Genomic DNA, 17,415 nt, shown 5'->3' on the forward strand with positions numbered 1-17,415 from the left:
TTGTTGCCGTCCATGGGGTGTTGATGGGCCAAATACAGGAGAATGGGCTGAACCCAACGAGACCTCTCAATATCGGGCATTGACGGCCCAGCCTATAACTATTCGGCCCAATGTTTTTTTCTTTTCTCATCTTTTATTCTTTTCCAATTCAAAATGCCAGCTCTCAAATGTGTTATGTAACCCGTCTCCGAGGACCGTTGGGGGAAGGGAAACCTGAGCCACCATACTCAGCAATGTTGAAGAAGCAGTTCACAAGGATAAACAATCTCAGTCTCTTCGATAACGGGCCTTATTTCTTCTCCATGACCACGCATACTTTTTCGTCAAAGCCGAATTCTTTATCTGGTCCACCTTCATCTTTACCTGTTACTCCATCCTTACCTCGTCTCCAAATCGCCATATCCCATTGCAAGAATTCACGCCAAGCACTTAGCATGTTAGGTTTGGCATGCAAATGCGTAATCCCATTTGGCGATCTGGGGCTTCTCTCAGGTTTGATCTGTGTTCTGACCAGGGTCAAGCTGTATACCCACGCCAGGTGCTTGATAAAAGGCCTAATCCAAGATTTGATAAAATCTCGTGCACCTCACATCGTCTGCGGCTCTATTTTCAATGCTCTGAATCGACTTGGTAGCCCCAAATATAATGTTAATGTGTTTGGTGTGTTGATCATGGCAGTATCTGAGATGGGACTTGTTGACGAGGCCTTGTGGGTGTATGAACAGATGGAGGTTTTACCTTCATTGCAGGCTTGTAATGCACTGTTAAACGGATTGGTTAAGATTGGTAGGTTTGATTCTATGTGGGAATTTCAGGGGGATATGGTGTCACGCGGATTGGTATCTAATGTTGTCACATATGGCATCTTGATTGATGGTTGCTGTAGACAAGGTGACGTTTCCAGGGCCTATGGTTTGTTTGATGAGATGGTGGGCAAAGGGATTGAACCAACAGTTGTGATCTTCACAACTCTTATTCGTGGTTTGTGCAGTGAGTGTAAGATGTTGGAAGCTGAGCGAATCTTCGGTTCGATGCAGGAATCCAGTGTTTTCCCCAATTTGTACACTTACAACATCTTGATGGACGGGTACTGCAAAATGGCCAACGTGAGACGAGCCCTTGTCTTGTATCAGGACATGCTTGGTAATGGCTTTTGGCCAAATGTTATTACATTTGGAATCCTAATAGATGCACTTTGCAAAATTGATGAGTTGATAACTGCAAGGAACTTATTTGTTTCCATGATCAAGTTTGGTATTATCCCTAATATTTTTGTATATAATTGTTTGGTTAATGGCCACTGTAAGGAGAAAAATTTATGCAAAGCAGCGGGATTTCTTTTGGAGATGGAGAGATTAAGAATTTCACCAGATGTATTCACTTACAGTATAATAATTAAGGGCCTATGTGATGTGGCTCAAGTCGAGGAAGCTGATGGTTTGTTGCTGAAAATGAGGAGAGAGGGACATCAGGCCAACTCTGTGACATACAATTCATTGATAGATGGGTACTGTAAGGAAGGAAACATGGGGAAGGCTTTGGAGCTGTGTTCTCGAATGACAGCTGAGGGCGTAGAACCCAATGTTGTCACCTTCTCTACATTGATTGATGGTCATTGCAAGGCAGGGAATATGCAATCAGCCATGAGTTTGTACTCAGAAATGTTAATCAAAAACATTCTGCCTGATGTAGTGGCACACACAGCCTTGATTGACGGACATTGTAAAGATGGTAACATGAAGGAGGCTTTTCGGCTGCAAAAGGAGATGCTAGAGGCCGGACTCTCGCCCAATATTTTCACGATTAGTTGCTTGGTTGATGGCCTTTGTAAAAATGGGAGAGTTTCTGATGCAATTCAACTTTTCCTGAAGCAAACTAGGGTTGGAACTTGTGAAAGTGAAATCAATCAAATGGATAGCTTCTGCTTTCCGAATAATGTTATCCGTACGTCTTTGATTGATACATTGTGCAAGGATGGCCGAATTTTTGAGGCTAGTAAATTTTTCTTAGATATGAGATGCGATGGTTTGTGGCCAGATCCTTTCACTTACTCTGCAATGTTACAAGGGCATCTAAAAGCTAATGATATGCAGAATGTTATGATGTTACACGCTGATATGATAAAGATGGGTGCCATGCCAAATGAGGTTATAAAAGAGGCCTTAAGCAAATGTTATCAAGAGAATGGATATCTGAAATAAGGTCTCAGGTGTTCACAGGACTCGATTGGAATCAAGAGAGTCAATGACTGAAATCAGTTTTCAGGTGTTCAGAGCACTTAAATGGACAGGTTTGGTTCAGACCATGATGATGAGAGAACGATACGATATGCTTCAAAGAAGCATTGAGCTCTGTGTGGACACATTGAATGGGTTACTTCTACCAGAGCTTGAGAAATGGACAAGCTGTAACGGAATGCATCATGAATTTCAATCGTCAAATCGTCATCGTTCTTGTGAGAAAGTTTGAATAATGAGCAGGAACAGCAGTTGTAAGATCAATTCATAGGGAATATGAATCCTGGTGTTAGTGGTTCATTCATATATAAGAGCTTGTTATGATTATTCGGTCTCCACTCTCCACAAACACTGAGCGAGTTGAATCGATCTGGAATGCAGGGTTCAACATAAATGCCATGGATTGGGAGCTGAACATTTTCTCCAACTTCAGTGAAAGGAAAGAGAGAATATTGAGCAATCATGCCGAGGTTTGCTATGTCTGTGGGAGGGTATGGAGATGATCATACCAACTCTTGCTATCTGATTATATATTTTGCGTTCAGAACATAAAAAAAAAAATAGTCTCTTTCACAATATATATGAGGTCAGTCGGTCTTTGTAAATTAGCTGTCAAAGAACTTACTTGATTATAATAATTTCTTAAAGATAAAAACTTTAGAACAGAAACAGAAACAGAAACAGATTGCATATTTCTAATTATATTTTATTGGCAAAGACATTGCATATTTCTTTCCATCTTTTATCCCAAAAGAAACTCATTTCATAACGCTATTTAATTCCCAATCCCTGCCCAAAATGAAGTTGATTGATGGAAAAGAAGGTCAAAAATTATTATTATTTTTAATAAAACAAAGTTAAGAAAATAAATAATGCATTGTAATTAATTTTTTACAGATATTTAATGCCGAATTATTTTTTTTTCTTTTTACTTGATATCTCCGTTAGTCAAAGTATGAACACTGGATTTTATTAATGATTGATAAAGTACTATCACACAGAAGAGAGGGCTCCTCAAGAAGAAAGTCAAAGTGCAAGTGAATGGAGCGCAGCACTCTGAAGCAAACCCAGACAAATGTATAAAGGGTGAGAACTTTTTGTTTTGATTTTGAATTTTGAGGAGAAGAAGTTTCATCGCGGTCATGAATATCAAAGATGATGTCCCTGAAGATGTGGTGGTGGACATCCTTGCTAGACTTCCTGTCAAATCGCTGCTGCGATTCAGGATGGTATGCAAAGCTTGGTGTGATATTGTTCGAAACCCTAATTTTATAGCCACCCACCACCGGAATCAGACCGCTCTCAACGACACTGGAGGCAGTTCCAGTGCCAGATTCATTGTGAACCATGGTTCCCGAAGAGAGGTGCGTTTGTCTTTTCTTTCTTCTATTGTCGAAGATGATGATAAAGAAGAGGCGCTTACAGTAGTAGAAACAGTTCGCAAACCATTCACCAACAACTTTCTTTTCGACCCATTAGTTGTGGGTCCTTGTAATGGCTTACTCTGTCTGTATGATTTTGAGGGAAATGCTGCTCTATGGAATCCCGCTACTAGGGAATTCAAGACACTACCTTTGTCCCCTATGGATCATCCTCCTTTTGAGGAAATAACCTCTTATAGCCTTGTTGGGTTCGGCTTCGATAGAAGAAGTAATGATTACAAGGTGCTGAGGTTTTTCATCGATGGTTACGTGGAGGACATGTTCTGTATAAGTCAAGCTGAATTATACTCTGTAAGTGGCGGTTCTTGGAAGGAGATCCCTGTAATTGATGATGTTAGGCTTGGTCCTGCTCCATGGTTTAAGGCATACAATGATGGATTTTACTATTGGTTGACTGATGAATTCATCCTGTCATTTGACATGGCCAATGAAGTGTTTGATAAATTGCCCCTGCCAGATGATTTTGGTCTTTCTTCGAGGCTTTACCATCCAGAACTCACAATCTTCCGTGGGTCTCTTGCTCTTGTGCTTTGCATAGTTGATATTGGTCCAGTGCAATGCTTGGATATATGGTTGATGTCTAAACATGGAGTGAAGGAGTCTTGGGTTAAACAAGTGACTATTGGACCCATCTTAGAAGTTGAGAGACCCTTAGGATTTTGGAAGAATGGTAGATTGCTTTTTGAAGATTCTGAGGAGCGGCTAGTCCTGTACCATCCGAATGTCCAACAACTGAAGAATCTTCAACTCCGTCGGGAAGGTTACACATTCGAGGTTGTAGATTATGCTGAGAGTCTTGTTCCAATAAGTGGTGGACTGGAGGAAGAGCCTTTTATTCGTACAAGAATTGGCAACATTTAGAGAAATATGGACTTTGAACTCTGAATGGATGAAGAAATTGGAACAATCAGGTACTGGTGTCTTGTATCAGATTGGATATATTTCTTTTTATTACAAAATGCATCAATGTGCAGAGGACTTGGAATTGAAACAGATAAAGACAAACAAGAACAACAGCAGTTACATAAGCATGGTCTAAAGCTTTGACTTGAGTGAATCAATTTCAAGAGGACTTGGATCCACTGAGGCTATTGAGAGGAGTTCCTCGTCGTGCTCTACCATAGACATGATTTCTTCGTCCAATGACACCCATGCTTCTATTCCATTACTCATTCTTGTATCCGTGAGCTGAATCACCGATCCACGAAGTGGTAGGGCAGAAGCAACAGCTGGAAACCATATAGGCTTCCCCCAACCAAAATCAGCATTGTAAATGCCTGAGTTACACCAGCTATTGAACACGATTGTTTCTGCTCCATCGGATGAAGCTTTCCGAAACGATTCACGAAGCTCTTCCACGTATTCACTAAGCCGCTGCAATCCTTGATCACCTTGAAGGCTCTTCAAAAACTCACCATTGATTGGTGATATGCTTTCACTCATCAGGTGCAAAAAACTACGTGAATCTGTTTCTTCACTGTTTGCTAGTATCGGTGTTAGCAGAACTAAATTTCCCACAGTTGTTTCTGGGAATGGTGGCACAACCCTTCGTCGCAAGTTCACTGTAGTTGATATCAAAGCTGACTTCCGGGGAGGTGATTTTGCGCTCAATGCAGACATGATGCATTTCAAGAGGAGTGCAACCACGACCTCTACACGCGTCGGGTTGGGCACACCTGATCTTGTTGCTTTGGCCTTAAGATTGCTTACGGCTAATCCTTCGAACACAAACCTCCTTAAAACAAATGTACCCTCTTGACCAAAGACTAGCCTTCCTACAGTCGAGCTAATTGGATCTTGTGGGAAGGAAGTGTTTTGAGGAAACATATACGAGGAGCTGAAATCAGGAGCTTGAGGTGCTTCTTGTCGAGCAATGGTAGCCCAATTTTTCAGAAATACTATTGTAGAATTTCCATCAAAAAAGTGGTGTGGAATAACAAGGCCTATGGAAAAGCCACCACAAGCAAAGACAGTTTCTTGTATCATAGCAACATGAGCACCTAGAGTCATTTCACTAGCAATGATCTCTCCTGGCACAAATTTAGGGAGTTTTGAGAGATCAGGTTTCCTGAGATAATCACGTAAATTGCAGTTTACTCGTGCCACCATATAAGAAACTCCCTCGTCGTTGCAATCAATGGAGAGAGTGTCGATGATCTTTCCAGCGACGGGATAATACAGAGTCAGTGTCTTTGATAGAGATTGTTTCAGCACTTGTGATCTCTTGGAGACGGAGCCAGCAACCTGGTTTGGGAGATAAAAGTTGATTGTGGAAACAAACATGGGAGTGCCGAATTGATCAACCAGAGAGATCTTGTGGGTTCTAAGGTGATGAGGTGTTGGAGAAGAAGGTTTGATGCACTCTCTTGATATGATCTCAATCTCCATTATTTTTTTTCCTTTCTTTTTGATCACTTGGAGAGAGCTCTTTGCTTCATAACATGAATCTCCCAATTCAGTCTTTATATACACGTAAATTTTCCATTCTCACATCTTTCTTCTCAAGAATGAGGTCAGCCGCACGTGAAAGGATTGACATGCAGGTCTATGATTCTAATGCCATCCCTTGTTCATTAGCTGAATGAAACAAGATGGTGTGTGGGGGATGGTTGTTGAAGGCCATTTACAGGGATTGGCACTTACGATTAATTATATGTATGCGTTATGCTACCGAGTCTATGGATATCAGTTGTTGAATAAATGAATGAAACAATATGGTAGTGTTGGTGGTTAGAATCATTTATGATTTAAGTTGGTTTCTTTCTCAACATAAATGAGAAAAAGGCAAGAAATATAATTATGCCCAAGGAGTATAAATGGCACGTTTGTGGGCATGAGATATACTCATACGGTTATACCCCTATGCCCGCCCGCTTGGACTCATATTAATGATTTGCAACAAAATCTGCATGAAAAGTGATGCTTCAAGGCCAGGGCTATTAGAAATTAAACCGAATGATCGAACCGATTGATAACCGAATCAATCAATCGATTAAATTTATATCAAAAAATTGATTGTAAAGGAGTCATTTCCTTAAAATAGTATTTGCCTCCATTAAATGGTTGCATTGGGTTATAGCAAATCCGCCTTCAAGATACCATCAAAACTTAGTTTACGGATCATCTTCTTGTTGGTGCATCGAGAGTAGAAAATCAAAATACTTTGAGAATGATTGAAATAGAGAGAAATGTTTATTTGTCTTTCTTTTTCTACAATACAAAAATAATAGAAAACTTACAAAAATTGTAATAAGAGAGAATGAGACAATTTATTTAGAATTAAGTTTTTTTTTTTTTTTTATACATTATGCCCAGATTCGTGGTCTATTTAATTATTTATAGGGCAATAACAATCATTTTGATTGGTTGTCTGCTCACGATTTGTTGAAATAACACAAAAGTAATCGAATGGCCCGTACTATTAACACGTGATACACCTTTTTTTCAAGCGAGAATGACACCATACAAATTTGTCTTTTGAACAATAGATATGAGTTTAAACTCTGACAATCACGCCCACTCATAGTTTTTAAACCCAACCCGCGCATCGAACCGTCAAGATTGAAGGTTCAAGGGTTTCGAGGTTCAACTGAAGGTTTTTTAAATAATAAAATAATAAATATTTAGCTATATAGTATATAGTAATTAGTAATTTATTTTTAGTATATACTATATATACTGAATCGCACATATTTTTTAAAATAATTCAATTTATTTATAAATAATAATAATAGTATGGAAAATCAACTGATTATTTATTTTAAGATCAACTTTTCCTTTAATCAATATAGAAGATAATATATATATATATATATAGATAGAAAGATAGGACACGAGCATGATATGGTACTAGACAGCTGGTTGTTGAGAAATCAAAAATTAAAAGTGGGCCTACCAATAATGGCACCCACGTATACAGACAAATGTGCAAGAATTTGAAAAGAAGGAAACTCCCACTGTCCCACATCGAAAAGAAGAAAACATTGACATGATAAGTTGTTTTATAAAATAAGCAAAAGGAGGATAATGAGAAACTTCAAAGAGACGAGGGTTATTTTGTGTCAAAGGTAAGTAACGTATTTGACCTTAGAATTTATTAACAAAAGTAAAATCTTCTTTATTTTTTAAGTCATCGGTTCATGGGTTTTGTGATCTGATCAGTGATTTGGTCTGGGTTTAAAAACTATGCACCCATTTACACATAAATTTTTCATATTTTTCTTAACAAGTAATACACCCACACACGCGAGAGTAGATAAATCAAACGGAACTCGCCGCGAGAAGACCCGAAACGCTTACATCAGACGTTCAGATTCCAACCGGGAAGCCCCTTGGGCTTTATTTTGGACATATGTTACTCCGTTCCCTCAACGAGCGGCCCAGTTTTTTCTGAAATTAGATTGGGCTGTTCTTTTTTTTATGGGTTGGGCTTGCCACTTCTTAGGCCAGTGCTACTGCTACATTATGGGCCTTGGATCAAAGCATAATATGCCAAGCCACCAGGAGGGTGGTCACTGGTTGATCTGTACAACAAAGCCGACCAGCTTTTTTTTTTTTGATAAACAGCAAAAATATATTAGAGCAGAACAAGATGAATACAAAAGGGCATCAGGTGAGATGTCCTAAAATAAGCACCAAGAGGAAACAAGCCTAGATACAATACATAATATAAAGGATGCAAACCAAAAAGCCGACCGGCTGTTTGACAAAATGCTTGTGTGAAACCACAACCATGCATTGTTCAAAGATTTGACTTGAGTGAATCAATTTCTAGAGGACTTGGATCCACTGAGGCTACCGAAATGAGTTCCTCGTCATGTTCTACCAGAGTCATGATGTCTTCATCCAGTGACACCCATGCTTCTATTCCACCACAGTTTCTTGTATCCATCAGATGAATCATGGATGCAGGAATCCCTACAGCAAAATGAAAAGCTGGGAACCATAATGGCTTCCCCCACCCATAGTCAATACTGTCGGTTCCTGCCTTACACCAGCTGTTAAACGCAATTATTTCATCTCCATTGGAGACACTCTTTGAATATGTTTCCCTGAGCCTTGTCAAATATTCGCAGAGCGACTGCAATCCTTGCTCCCCTTCAAGGCTCTTGACAAAATCACCACTCAAACAGCCTAATGTTTCTCTCATCCGGGACACGAAACTACACACCTCTGTTTCTTCACTAGTTGCTACTATGGCTACTTGCATAAGTATATTTCCCACACTTGTTGCTGGGAATTGGGGCTCAGCCCTTCGTCGCAAGTTCACCGAAGCTGATAACAAAGCTGATGACTTCTTCTTGGCACCGAATCTCGCCTTGTATGCAGACATGATGGATTTAAATAGGACTGTAAGCACTACCTCCGCCCGCGTTGGGTTCTGTACGCCTAATCTCGTTGCTTCGGCCTTAAGATTGCTTATCACTGATCCTTTAAACACGAACCTCCTTCCCGCAAACTTGCCCTTTACTCGAAGGAATCGACCCATCATAGCCGAGATAGTTAGATCCTGCGGGAATGCATTGTTTCGAGGAAAGATATACGAGGAGCTGAAATTGGGAGATTGAGCAACTGATCCTTCTCTGGCCATGGTAGCCCAAGTATTGAGGAATGTGATCAGAGAAGTTCCATCGATAATGGTGTGTGCCATGACAATGCCTACTGCAAAACCACCACAAGCAAACACAGTTTCTTGGATCATAAAAACATGACAACCAGAAATTATTTCACATAAAATGATTTCCTCCGGCACAAACTTAGGGAACTTTGAGTAATCAGGTTGCTTGAGATAATCGCATAATTTGCAATTAACTCTAGCCACCGTATAAGAAATCCCCTCGTCATTACAATCGATGGAGAATTCGTTATTGACCCTTCCAGCGAAGGGATAATAGAGAGTTAGCGTTTGGGATAGCGATTTTCTCAGGACTTGTGATCTCTTGGAGATAGAGATGGATATGGAGGAGGCAGAGGAATAAAAGAGGAGGGCTGAACCACGCTCGGGAGATTGAAATTGATCGAGGAGAGATATCGGGTGGGTTCTAAGGTGATTAGGTGTTGGAGAAGATGGTTTGATGTTTTCTCTTGATATTATCTCAATCTCCATTTGGTTTTTGGATCACTTGAAGTTGAATAGCTCTTTGCTTCGTAACTTGAAGCTCCCAGACCCAGTTCAGTGTTTATATATCATGTCTACATACAAGATTCCACTATATTATTAGGGTGGTAATTGATTTGCTGGGCGAATATTTTTGTTGGCTCGGTCCCACTTCTATTACACAAAAAGTAAAATCAAACACGTATTCTAATACAGTCACATCAGCAAAACACAAATTTCTATACACTTTCTCTTCCCACACACTTTCTCTTTCCACCCAACCCAACAACATTTCATTCCTCCATATTATCCACAACAAAACTACACCAAAACATCAAATATCAATACATCCACATCAGCAAAACACTTATACCAATACGGCCACATAAGCAAAACACATTTTACAATACAGCCACATCAACAAAAGACAACATCTTTGTTGGCCCAATACCACTTAACCATTGCATTTGCACTTATGCGAAGCCGACTACTTGTGGTCCGGTCCAATTATTACCCATTACTACGGTGGTCTAAAAGGTTGTGTGGAGTCTAATCATACGCCAAATTGGGCCTGGGTGCGTGGCCAAGTTCAGTGGTATTGTTGAAGATACAGTCAGCATCAAATCAAGTTTATCTACTACACTTGGAATTATCTCTTATTATTATTTGTGTGGTGACTGTTGGAGGCACGTCTTCCACTCAATGTTTTATCTATATATATATATATATATAGTGTATGTAAAAGTCTTTATCTGTGAATGAATGAATTAAGTGAATGTTTTTACCCCAATGCATTCCCCCACAAATCACATGAATCGATTAAGTCATCTTGAACCTAAACTCAATACAAAAATAAGTCGAATTGCATCAGAATTGGGTGTCAAAACCTGCCACTTTCCATGCACCAAGAGAATCAAACGGCAACTTAACTACTACACTGGCCACTATCATCTTAACACTCTTAGCATGAAAAGTAAACATCAAAAACTGCTGCTTCTTTCACTCAATCAAAAGAGAGAACTGTTTTACCAGAGTCTCATGTTCCATTGTTTTTTTGAAGGGTATTACTATTTAAATCCCTATTTTTTTACTATATTCATGCCCTATTAAAAAGACACAATAAGTATTCTAGCAAGACAAATGATTGTGTCAGTTTTTTCAAATAATTGTAATAAATAATGGGTACATAGAGTAATCTGGGCCATTGATGTTTCTACGCTTTTCACTTTTTTTAAAAAAAAATTTCAATTGTGGGAGGCCCACAAATCATTACACATCTTTGACTTTTAACAAAAAGTAATGTAGGCCGACAGTTTTAATAATATATAAAATTGATGGATGATTTTATAACACACGAGTCTGGCTTTTTATTTGTATGTCCGAATCCTAATTCGGATTGAATTTCGAACGTACTTAATTGATTAAATCTGAACAAATAAATAGGATAATAACCTAATATGGGTTAACTTCCGGATAAGTAAATCGAATAAGATTTCTATGTTTAGACCCCGGTTTTAAACTAGACAAAATTTTATGTTTGGACATAGATTTTGAACATGTATAACTTATATCTAAACTTTATTTAATCTGAATTGGACAAATTCGATCATTCGGGTCAGACGGACTTTTACCACCCCTAAATCAAACAATTAATCAAAGCAGTATAACCAATTAGAATTTTTTGTGTATGTTGAGCATGTCCAACCCAAATACCCAATCTGGATGTATAGTTTCCCCTATTTTAAGTAAAAAAAACTATTTTGGATTACTGGTTTTTTAACACCCTTCCAACCACATACCCTATTTTAACATCACATCAAATATTTTAGTATTTTACAACATAACTAATTTTAACTTTAAAATATTATAACAATACAACTAATTGTGTTTTAATATTAATAATGTCGTCATATAGATTAATATAAATTAATAAATTTATTATTTATATTATAAATGAATAATTTTAAATTATTTCAATACTATTTATTGAAAAAATAATAATTAAATACTAATTATTTAAGTTACCACTCATTTTAGATATCACATTTCAGCTTTCATTCATTCACCACCACACAATTATTTAAGCTATCACTCATTCATTCGTCGGAGGAAAGAAGAGTAGATCGGCTAACACTTTCGCTTCTTCTCTGAAGGTTTTCGTTCGCTCAAGAAGGAAGAGAGAAAAAGTTCTCGCAAATAAGATAATGAAGAGAGAGAAATCTATTTTTTTTTATTATTTGTCAGAATATGGGAAAACTTTATCTACCCTACATTTATTGTACCAAAATTGAGTATGGAAATAGGTTGGTTATCCATTGGAACTAAATGAATGAAAAAAGGTTTACCTAAACTAGTTTTTTTTTTTTTTTCATTATAGGGTATGGGGCTCGTTTCGTAAGGCATTTCTGCTAGCATTTATACTAATTTTAACTTTTGAGTATAAATGCTAGAGGCTACCCAAACGAGTATAACCGTGCACGTAATCCGAGACAATTTGAACAATTTTACTAACATTTTCATTTCCATTCATTTTATGTCCTTAGTATTTCATTATTGTTCTCATTCCATTCCTCACTCTATTAATTAATTAATTATCTTTATTTTATAAATTAATTAATAATCTTTTTTTAATAAATTAACAAGCTTTATTTTATAAAAAATAAATTATCTTTATTTTATTTTAATTAATTATCTTCATTTTATAAATTAATTTTTTATATATACATTTATATGTCTCTGTTATAACTAAAATGCATAATATCCATGAAGGTAATATGTCACAAAATGTTACACAACATAAATATTATTATCAAAAGTTCAAGTAAACACTACCAAATATTCATGCGCATATCTTCTATTAAAATTGTCCAACATTTTTGCTACCATAATTTTTATTAGCATATCTACTATTTTATAAATGTTTTCTCAAATTAGGTCACGGGTTGGACTTGCTTAGAGGGTGAGTCTGAAAACAAGATTTGAATTGGCAATAAAAAAAAATAAATTTAAATTGGGTAATAAAGTAATTTAACGGTCTACTCAGCCTTTTTTTTTTTCTTCTAGTAAATCTCTGATAAGAGGACAGTCGTCTGACCTCTCCAGTCAATCACCACTCAGTCATTCTTGGATGTCTAAGTTATGAGCTTATATTATCAGCTAAAACAACAATCTGACGGGGGTTTGAGAAGGAAAAAAAGGGGTGAAAAGTAAGGCCGATTAGATATGTTATCAGCTAAAACGACAATCTGACAGGGGGTTGAGAAGTAAAAAAGGGGTGTGAAAAGTAACGCCGTTCGTGAAATGCTACAGAAGTTTCAGGTCGTTAATTCCCAGTAAGGATATGTGATGTACAAACAATTTTCTCCTGGCAGCAGTCTGAGCACAGCCTTGACTTCTTTTATTATAGATTGAACAAGTTATGGCACATTCTGCATTACGCAACGACATGGTGAAGGAAGTAGTACGCTTCTCATCTGCTCTTCTGTGTATATCTGCATCCAAGGAAGTAAAACCATTCTCAATCTCAGGTTTGATAAGAAAATAAAATTTTCTGTTATGAGCTACCATTCACATGAACTAGAAGAAACTTAATTTTGCAAATTCGAGGCTATAGATCGTACCCATTCGTGGCAGATCACATCTAACTAGGAAAATAATTAGAACATTGGCTGGCAAAAAATTTTCCTTTTTTGACAGGTTCCCTAATTCCATAGAGTTGGATTTGTGATTGAATTCTCAGATATTTAGTCTTTGTTTTGACATTAACGAACCCAGACAGTACTCATAATTCAAAAGTTGATAGACGAAATCTTTAGGAAGTCAGTAGGAGGCAAACGGTGCATGAAGAATACCAAGTCGCTCAACGAACCAAACCAGATCTTTTGGCCGTCTCATAAATCACACTGCTACTGCTACTGGCTTCTTGCTGGTCTTTATTCCTCTTATAGCTGCAAAACAATCAATTTAATTCACAAAACATGTTTAAATTTCATATATTATATTATTTGCATAAAATACAAGGTAAACAACTCCCGTGCATAAAGCTCTCACATATAATATGTGGAGAGATTATTTGCAGCCATTAAATTGTGATAGTTAGGTTGCTCCCCTGCAACACTACCATTGGGTGCATAAAATGATAAAGAAAAAAGAATTATGCATATGCTTACCCTCAGCATAGTCTTTAGCTCCAAAGACAGCTGAACCTGCAACTAAGGCATTAGCTCCTGCCTCGATCACCTGCGAGCATATGAAAAAAGTACATGGTCATGCACCTATTCTCTGTTTCCTTATAACTGAGTGTCAATTAGTTGGAGCATCTGAAAATGTTCAATACTGAAAGATTTATGGAATGTCTTTCAAAACTTGCAAGGGGTACCAGTCTATGTCAATCAACAACTACATTGGTCATACTATGGGATTTAAGCTTCTTGAAACTTGAAAGATATAATGATACACTGAAAATCCATGTAGGCAGGTCCCTATTTTTTCATTTTTAAGGAATGGAATGCCAGTTCAGATATCACACCTTGTATGCATTTTTCGGACCAACTCCACCATCCACCTCAATCCATGGGTTTACTCCCTGCATAAACAAAGTTAAATGTCACTATCCTTCCTAGTCATAGGGGTGCAAAGGCATATAGAAATTTATCCATCAACAAACAGCCATTGACATGCTTGGAGATGTGTGCAACCACAACGACAAAAGATCATACCTTCTCCGCGCATATTCTTCTCAAGTCTGAAATTTTCTTTACTTGGCTCTCAATAAAGCTCTGTCCACCAAAGCCAGGATTCACCGACATAATCAGGACCAGATCAACGACTGTGAACATAAGAATATGATCAGGTTATTGATTTCATTTCATTTGGTCTAAAAAATTAAGTTCCACCTAAGACTTCTAACATTAGCTCTGCTATTTGTGACAAAAAGAATCCTTCTGAAAAATATTAGCTTGCATACAAGTATGCTTGCGCCCACCAGTAAGACCTGAATCCTGTTACACAATTATAGCTATGCTTGACTGTGGAGGAGTTGAATACCACCTTCGCAGTGTATAATTTTACATCAGAAGCATAACATACTTTCTGTTTTCTAGAGAAACCAAATTACCATGGTGGTTCCTTTAGATTTATCCATCAGCACGTCATTACAGCCATTCAGGACTAATAAACAGTTGCCAACTTCTGAATTACCGTTTAATTTTTCAATTTTATAATAGGTTACACAGGAATCAGGATCAACAATAAAATACATAACCAAAGAAAAGTTTATAGATGCAAAGGGGAAAAAAGTGAGCCAAAGCGTGGGGGGAATAACTCACCATCAAGGACATACTCAATCGCACTTAGAGGGGTAGCAGGATTTAGGACAACTCCAGCTTTAACTCCCAAACTTTTTATCTATATCATAGAAAAGACATGGTAAAAGGAATACACAACTGCTAGCACCTACTTTGCAAAAAATATTCGTATAAAAATAAGGACATCTAAGCATATTGGGAAAGGCTGAAAAAAGAGCTATAGAAGAATGTGAAAGAGTTTCATTTTGGGCAAAATTACCGAATATTAAACATACAATTGCAAGAATAGATTTTACAAGGTATTGTCAACGTCATCCTGATCAGTCTATTAGCGAAATAATGCCACAGAGGATTCATATACATTATCAAACATCTTGGCCGGAAGATTTCAATATTTCTATGGTTTATCAGTATATGTTTTTGAACCAGGAGTAACATAGAGCTAGAACCATGTGAGCTGTTCATACGGTAGGAATCAAGGAATGTTGAATTATTTACTGATCAAGCATGGAAGAGCCAAATCTATCTCATTAAAACTAACAAGTTCAGTACATTTAAATTCTCTAACCGACCAAACTTCAACAAGATTGTTCTTTAGCTCAAGCAATGTTAAATTCTCTCACCAACCTTATGACTTCTGCTATCCTATGCAGCCACGGTAGAGAGTCTTGGGGGGCATGCCATATGTATTTCATTATGAATATTTAGTCAAGATTGCATACGATGGCAACCCCCAAGAATGATGACAACAATGAGAATTTCACAACAACATAAAGCTCAACATCCTCAACTTTTAAATCAGTACCCATGTTCAGAATCTTAGTTTCATTCCTCACAAAATCAAGATCCGTTTATATACTCTGTAGGTAGGATGGTCCCAGGATGGTATATTTAATTAATGTGCAAAAGCAATGAGCTTATATCTTATCAACTCCAAAACATTTAACCTTTAACGTTTAGAGAAGAATGAATGTACAAAAGCAGTTAACTTATATCGTCCAAACTTCAAAACATTAAATCCCTCCTCTATGTTATACAATTTATATTTGTCAATGTCATTCTTCTCCTTTTATGCCAATCACTGAATATTCATGGAAACAAAGACACTGCATTCTATGTTATACAAACTTAGAAAGTAAACTTACTTGATTTACTGTACGGTGCAAATGTATGGTGGAAGATTGCTCACAATGAACACTGACTATGTCTGCTCCAGCCTTAATAAAGTCCGGTACTCGCTGGTCAGGTTCTACTATCATCTGCAATGCTTCACTCACACGTTAGAACATAACTTATTTTTACTCAGAGTAGGTAAAATTAAATGGAAAACATGCAAAGGTACCAGATGCACGTCCAAGGGAAGATCTGTCACAGGACGCAGGGCATCAACGACAAGTGGTCCAATTGTAATATTTGGAACAAAACGTCCATCCATGACATCAACATGAATCCAATCACAACCTGCCAATTCCACTGCTTTTACCTAGAAAAAGATGAAAGTAGAACTTAATACCCATGGAGCTTGGATACAACCTATTGAGATCCGATAAAATGCATAATTTGATAATTCATAAGAATAAATTCACCCAAAGTTGGCAAAACAGCTGTGAATGAAACATGTTTGTGCATCACAATTGTAGTCCATTTTGGGTGTTGCAAAGGTCAAAGAAGAAAAAGGAACCTGCTCTCCCAACTTTGAGAAATTAGCAGAGAGAATAGATGGAGAAACAATGACATCACTCTTGGAGAATTTATCAACCCGCGATGTTGCCTTCACAACAGTATGAACTTTTCGCCTGCAATTTATACCAGAAAAATGTAACAGAATGAAGCCAGAAAGAAAACATAATGTTTGGAGCAGCCAGAACATAATAGCATTTATCAGATAAAAACTTTGACTTCTTCAAAAGATTAACGCCCCAAAGACAAAATAATTACAATTCTCGTCTGGGTTTGCACAAAAACGCCAATTCTAATAACTAATGCCCGTAAAAACCCATTTTCACAATTCACAAAAAAAAGAAGCTGAAAATACAACAAAATCTAATGGAAGAAAAAACTACCTTGTATACGAGAGCGCGCCGGGTTGAGAAAAATTGGTTTTCCGAGGCGCAAGGCTCTGACCAATCTGGGGATTAAGAGTTGATGAACACAATGAAGCAGTTGACATCCTCACTCGCTCTCTGAGACCTTAACGGTTAGGTGGGAGGGGGTTTGGTGTATTGTTTTCCTTTCCTGTCTCGCCAATATTGTCCAAGTTTAAGGCTATAAATTATCGGAGAAATGTATGTGAAAAATGGGTGTACGCCATGTGTCCACTTGGAACTTTTTGG

General features: G+C 37.5%; 5 protein-coding genes across 6 annotated transcripts; 2 read left to right on the forward strand and 3 right to left on the reverse strand.

The window, feature by feature from the left end:
* The first annotated feature begins 161 nt into the window (after positions 1–161).
* On the forward strand, positions 162–3,193 carry LOC120017115 (pentatricopeptide repeat-containing protein At5g61400). The gene has a single exon (XM_038870197.1). The coding sequence runs from the start codon at positions 168–170 to the stop codon at positions 2,199–2,201; it is 2,034 nt and encodes a 677-aa protein (XP_038726125.1). The 5' UTR covers positions 162–167; the 3' UTR covers positions 2,202–3,193.
* Positions 3,194–3,228: 35 nt separating this feature from the next.
* LOC120017117 (F-box/kelch-repeat protein At3g06240-like) lies at positions 3,229–4,578 on the forward strand. Its single transcript, XM_038870199.1, has one exon. It carries the CDS (start codon positions 3,380–3,382, stop codon positions 4,538–4,540), a length of 1,161 nt encoding a protein of 386 aa, XP_038726127.1. The 5' UTR covers positions 3,229–3,379; the 3' UTR covers positions 4,541–4,578.
* Positions 4,570–6,469, reverse strand: LOC120017116 (stemmadenine O-acetyltransferase-like). Its single transcript, XM_038870198.1, has one exon. It carries the CDS (start codon positions 6,065–6,067, stop codon positions 4,715–4,717), a length of 1,353 nt encoding a protein of 450 aa, XP_038726126.1. The 5' UTR covers positions 6,068–6,469; the 3' UTR covers positions 4,570–4,714.
* Positions 6,470–8,420: 1,951 nt separating this feature from the next.
* LOC120016761 (stemmadenine O-acetyltransferase-like) lies at positions 8,421–9,785 on the reverse strand. The gene has a single exon (XM_038869676.1). The coding sequence runs from the start codon at positions 9,783–9,785 to the stop codon at positions 8,421–8,423; it is 1,365 nt and encodes a 454-aa protein (XP_038725604.1).
* A 3,190-nt stretch (positions 9,786–12,975) lies between these two features.
* LOC120016703 (ribulose-phosphate 3-epimerase, chloroplastic-like) lies at positions 12,976–17,399 on the reverse strand. Of its 2 annotated transcripts, none has more exons than XM_038869606.1 (10): positions 17,146–17,399; positions 16,764–16,878; positions 16,425–16,565; positions 16,228–16,341; positions 15,104–15,182; positions 14,495–14,604; positions 14,305–14,361; positions 13,946–14,015; positions 13,628–13,723; positions 12,976–13,267 (listed from the first exon to the last, which is right to left on the reverse strand). In XM_038869606.1, exons 1-9 carry the CDS (start codon positions 17,250–17,252, stop codon positions 13,674–13,676), a joined length of 843 nt encoding a protein of 280 aa, XP_038725534.1. In that variant the 5' UTR covers positions 17,253–17,399; the 3' UTR covers positions 12,976–13,267; positions 13,628–13,673. The 2 variants fall into 2 exon arrangements, with proteins under 2 accessions (XP_038725534.1, XP_038725535.1); XM_038869607.1 differs by having other exon boundaries at positions 12,976–13,281.
* Positions 17,400–17,415: the final 16 nt, after the last annotated feature.

Source organism: Tripterygium wilfordii, chromosome 15, assembly GCF_013401445.1.
Source record: "Tripterygium wilfordii isolate XIE 37 chromosome 15, ASM1340144v1, whole genome shotgun sequence".
NCBI classification, from domain to species: domain Eukaryota; kingdom Viridiplantae; phylum Streptophyta; class Magnoliopsida; order Celastrales; family Celastraceae; genus Tripterygium; species Tripterygium wilfordii.

Coding starts and splice junctions, on each gene's coding strand:
- LOC120017115 (XM_038870197.1), top strand. CDS start 168: ATGTGTTATGTAACCCGTCTCCGAGGACCGTTGGGGGAAGGGAAACCT.
- LOC120017117 (XM_038870199.1), top strand. CDS start 3,380: ATGAATATCAAAGATGATGTCCCTGAAGATGTGGTGGTGGACATCCTT.
- LOC120017116 (XM_038870198.1), bottom strand. CDS start 6,067: ATGGAGATTGAGATCATATCAAGAGAGTGCATCAAACCTTCTTCTCCA.
- LOC120016761 (XM_038869676.1), bottom strand. CDS start 9,785: ATGGAGATTGAGATAATATCAAGAGAAAACATCAAACCATCTTCTCCA.
- LOC120016703 (XM_038869606.1), bottom strand. CDS start 17,252: ATGTCAACTGCTTCATTGTGTTCATCAACTCTTAATCCCCAGATTGGT. Junction 15,183..16,227: donor TGCACCGTACAGTAAATCAA/GTAAGTTTACTT, acceptor TCTATGATATAG/ATAAAAAGTTTGGGAGTTAA. Junction 14,605..15,103: donor GATTGAGTATGTCCTTGATG/GTGAGTTATTCC, acceptor TTATGTTCACAG/TCGTTGATCTGGTCCTGATT.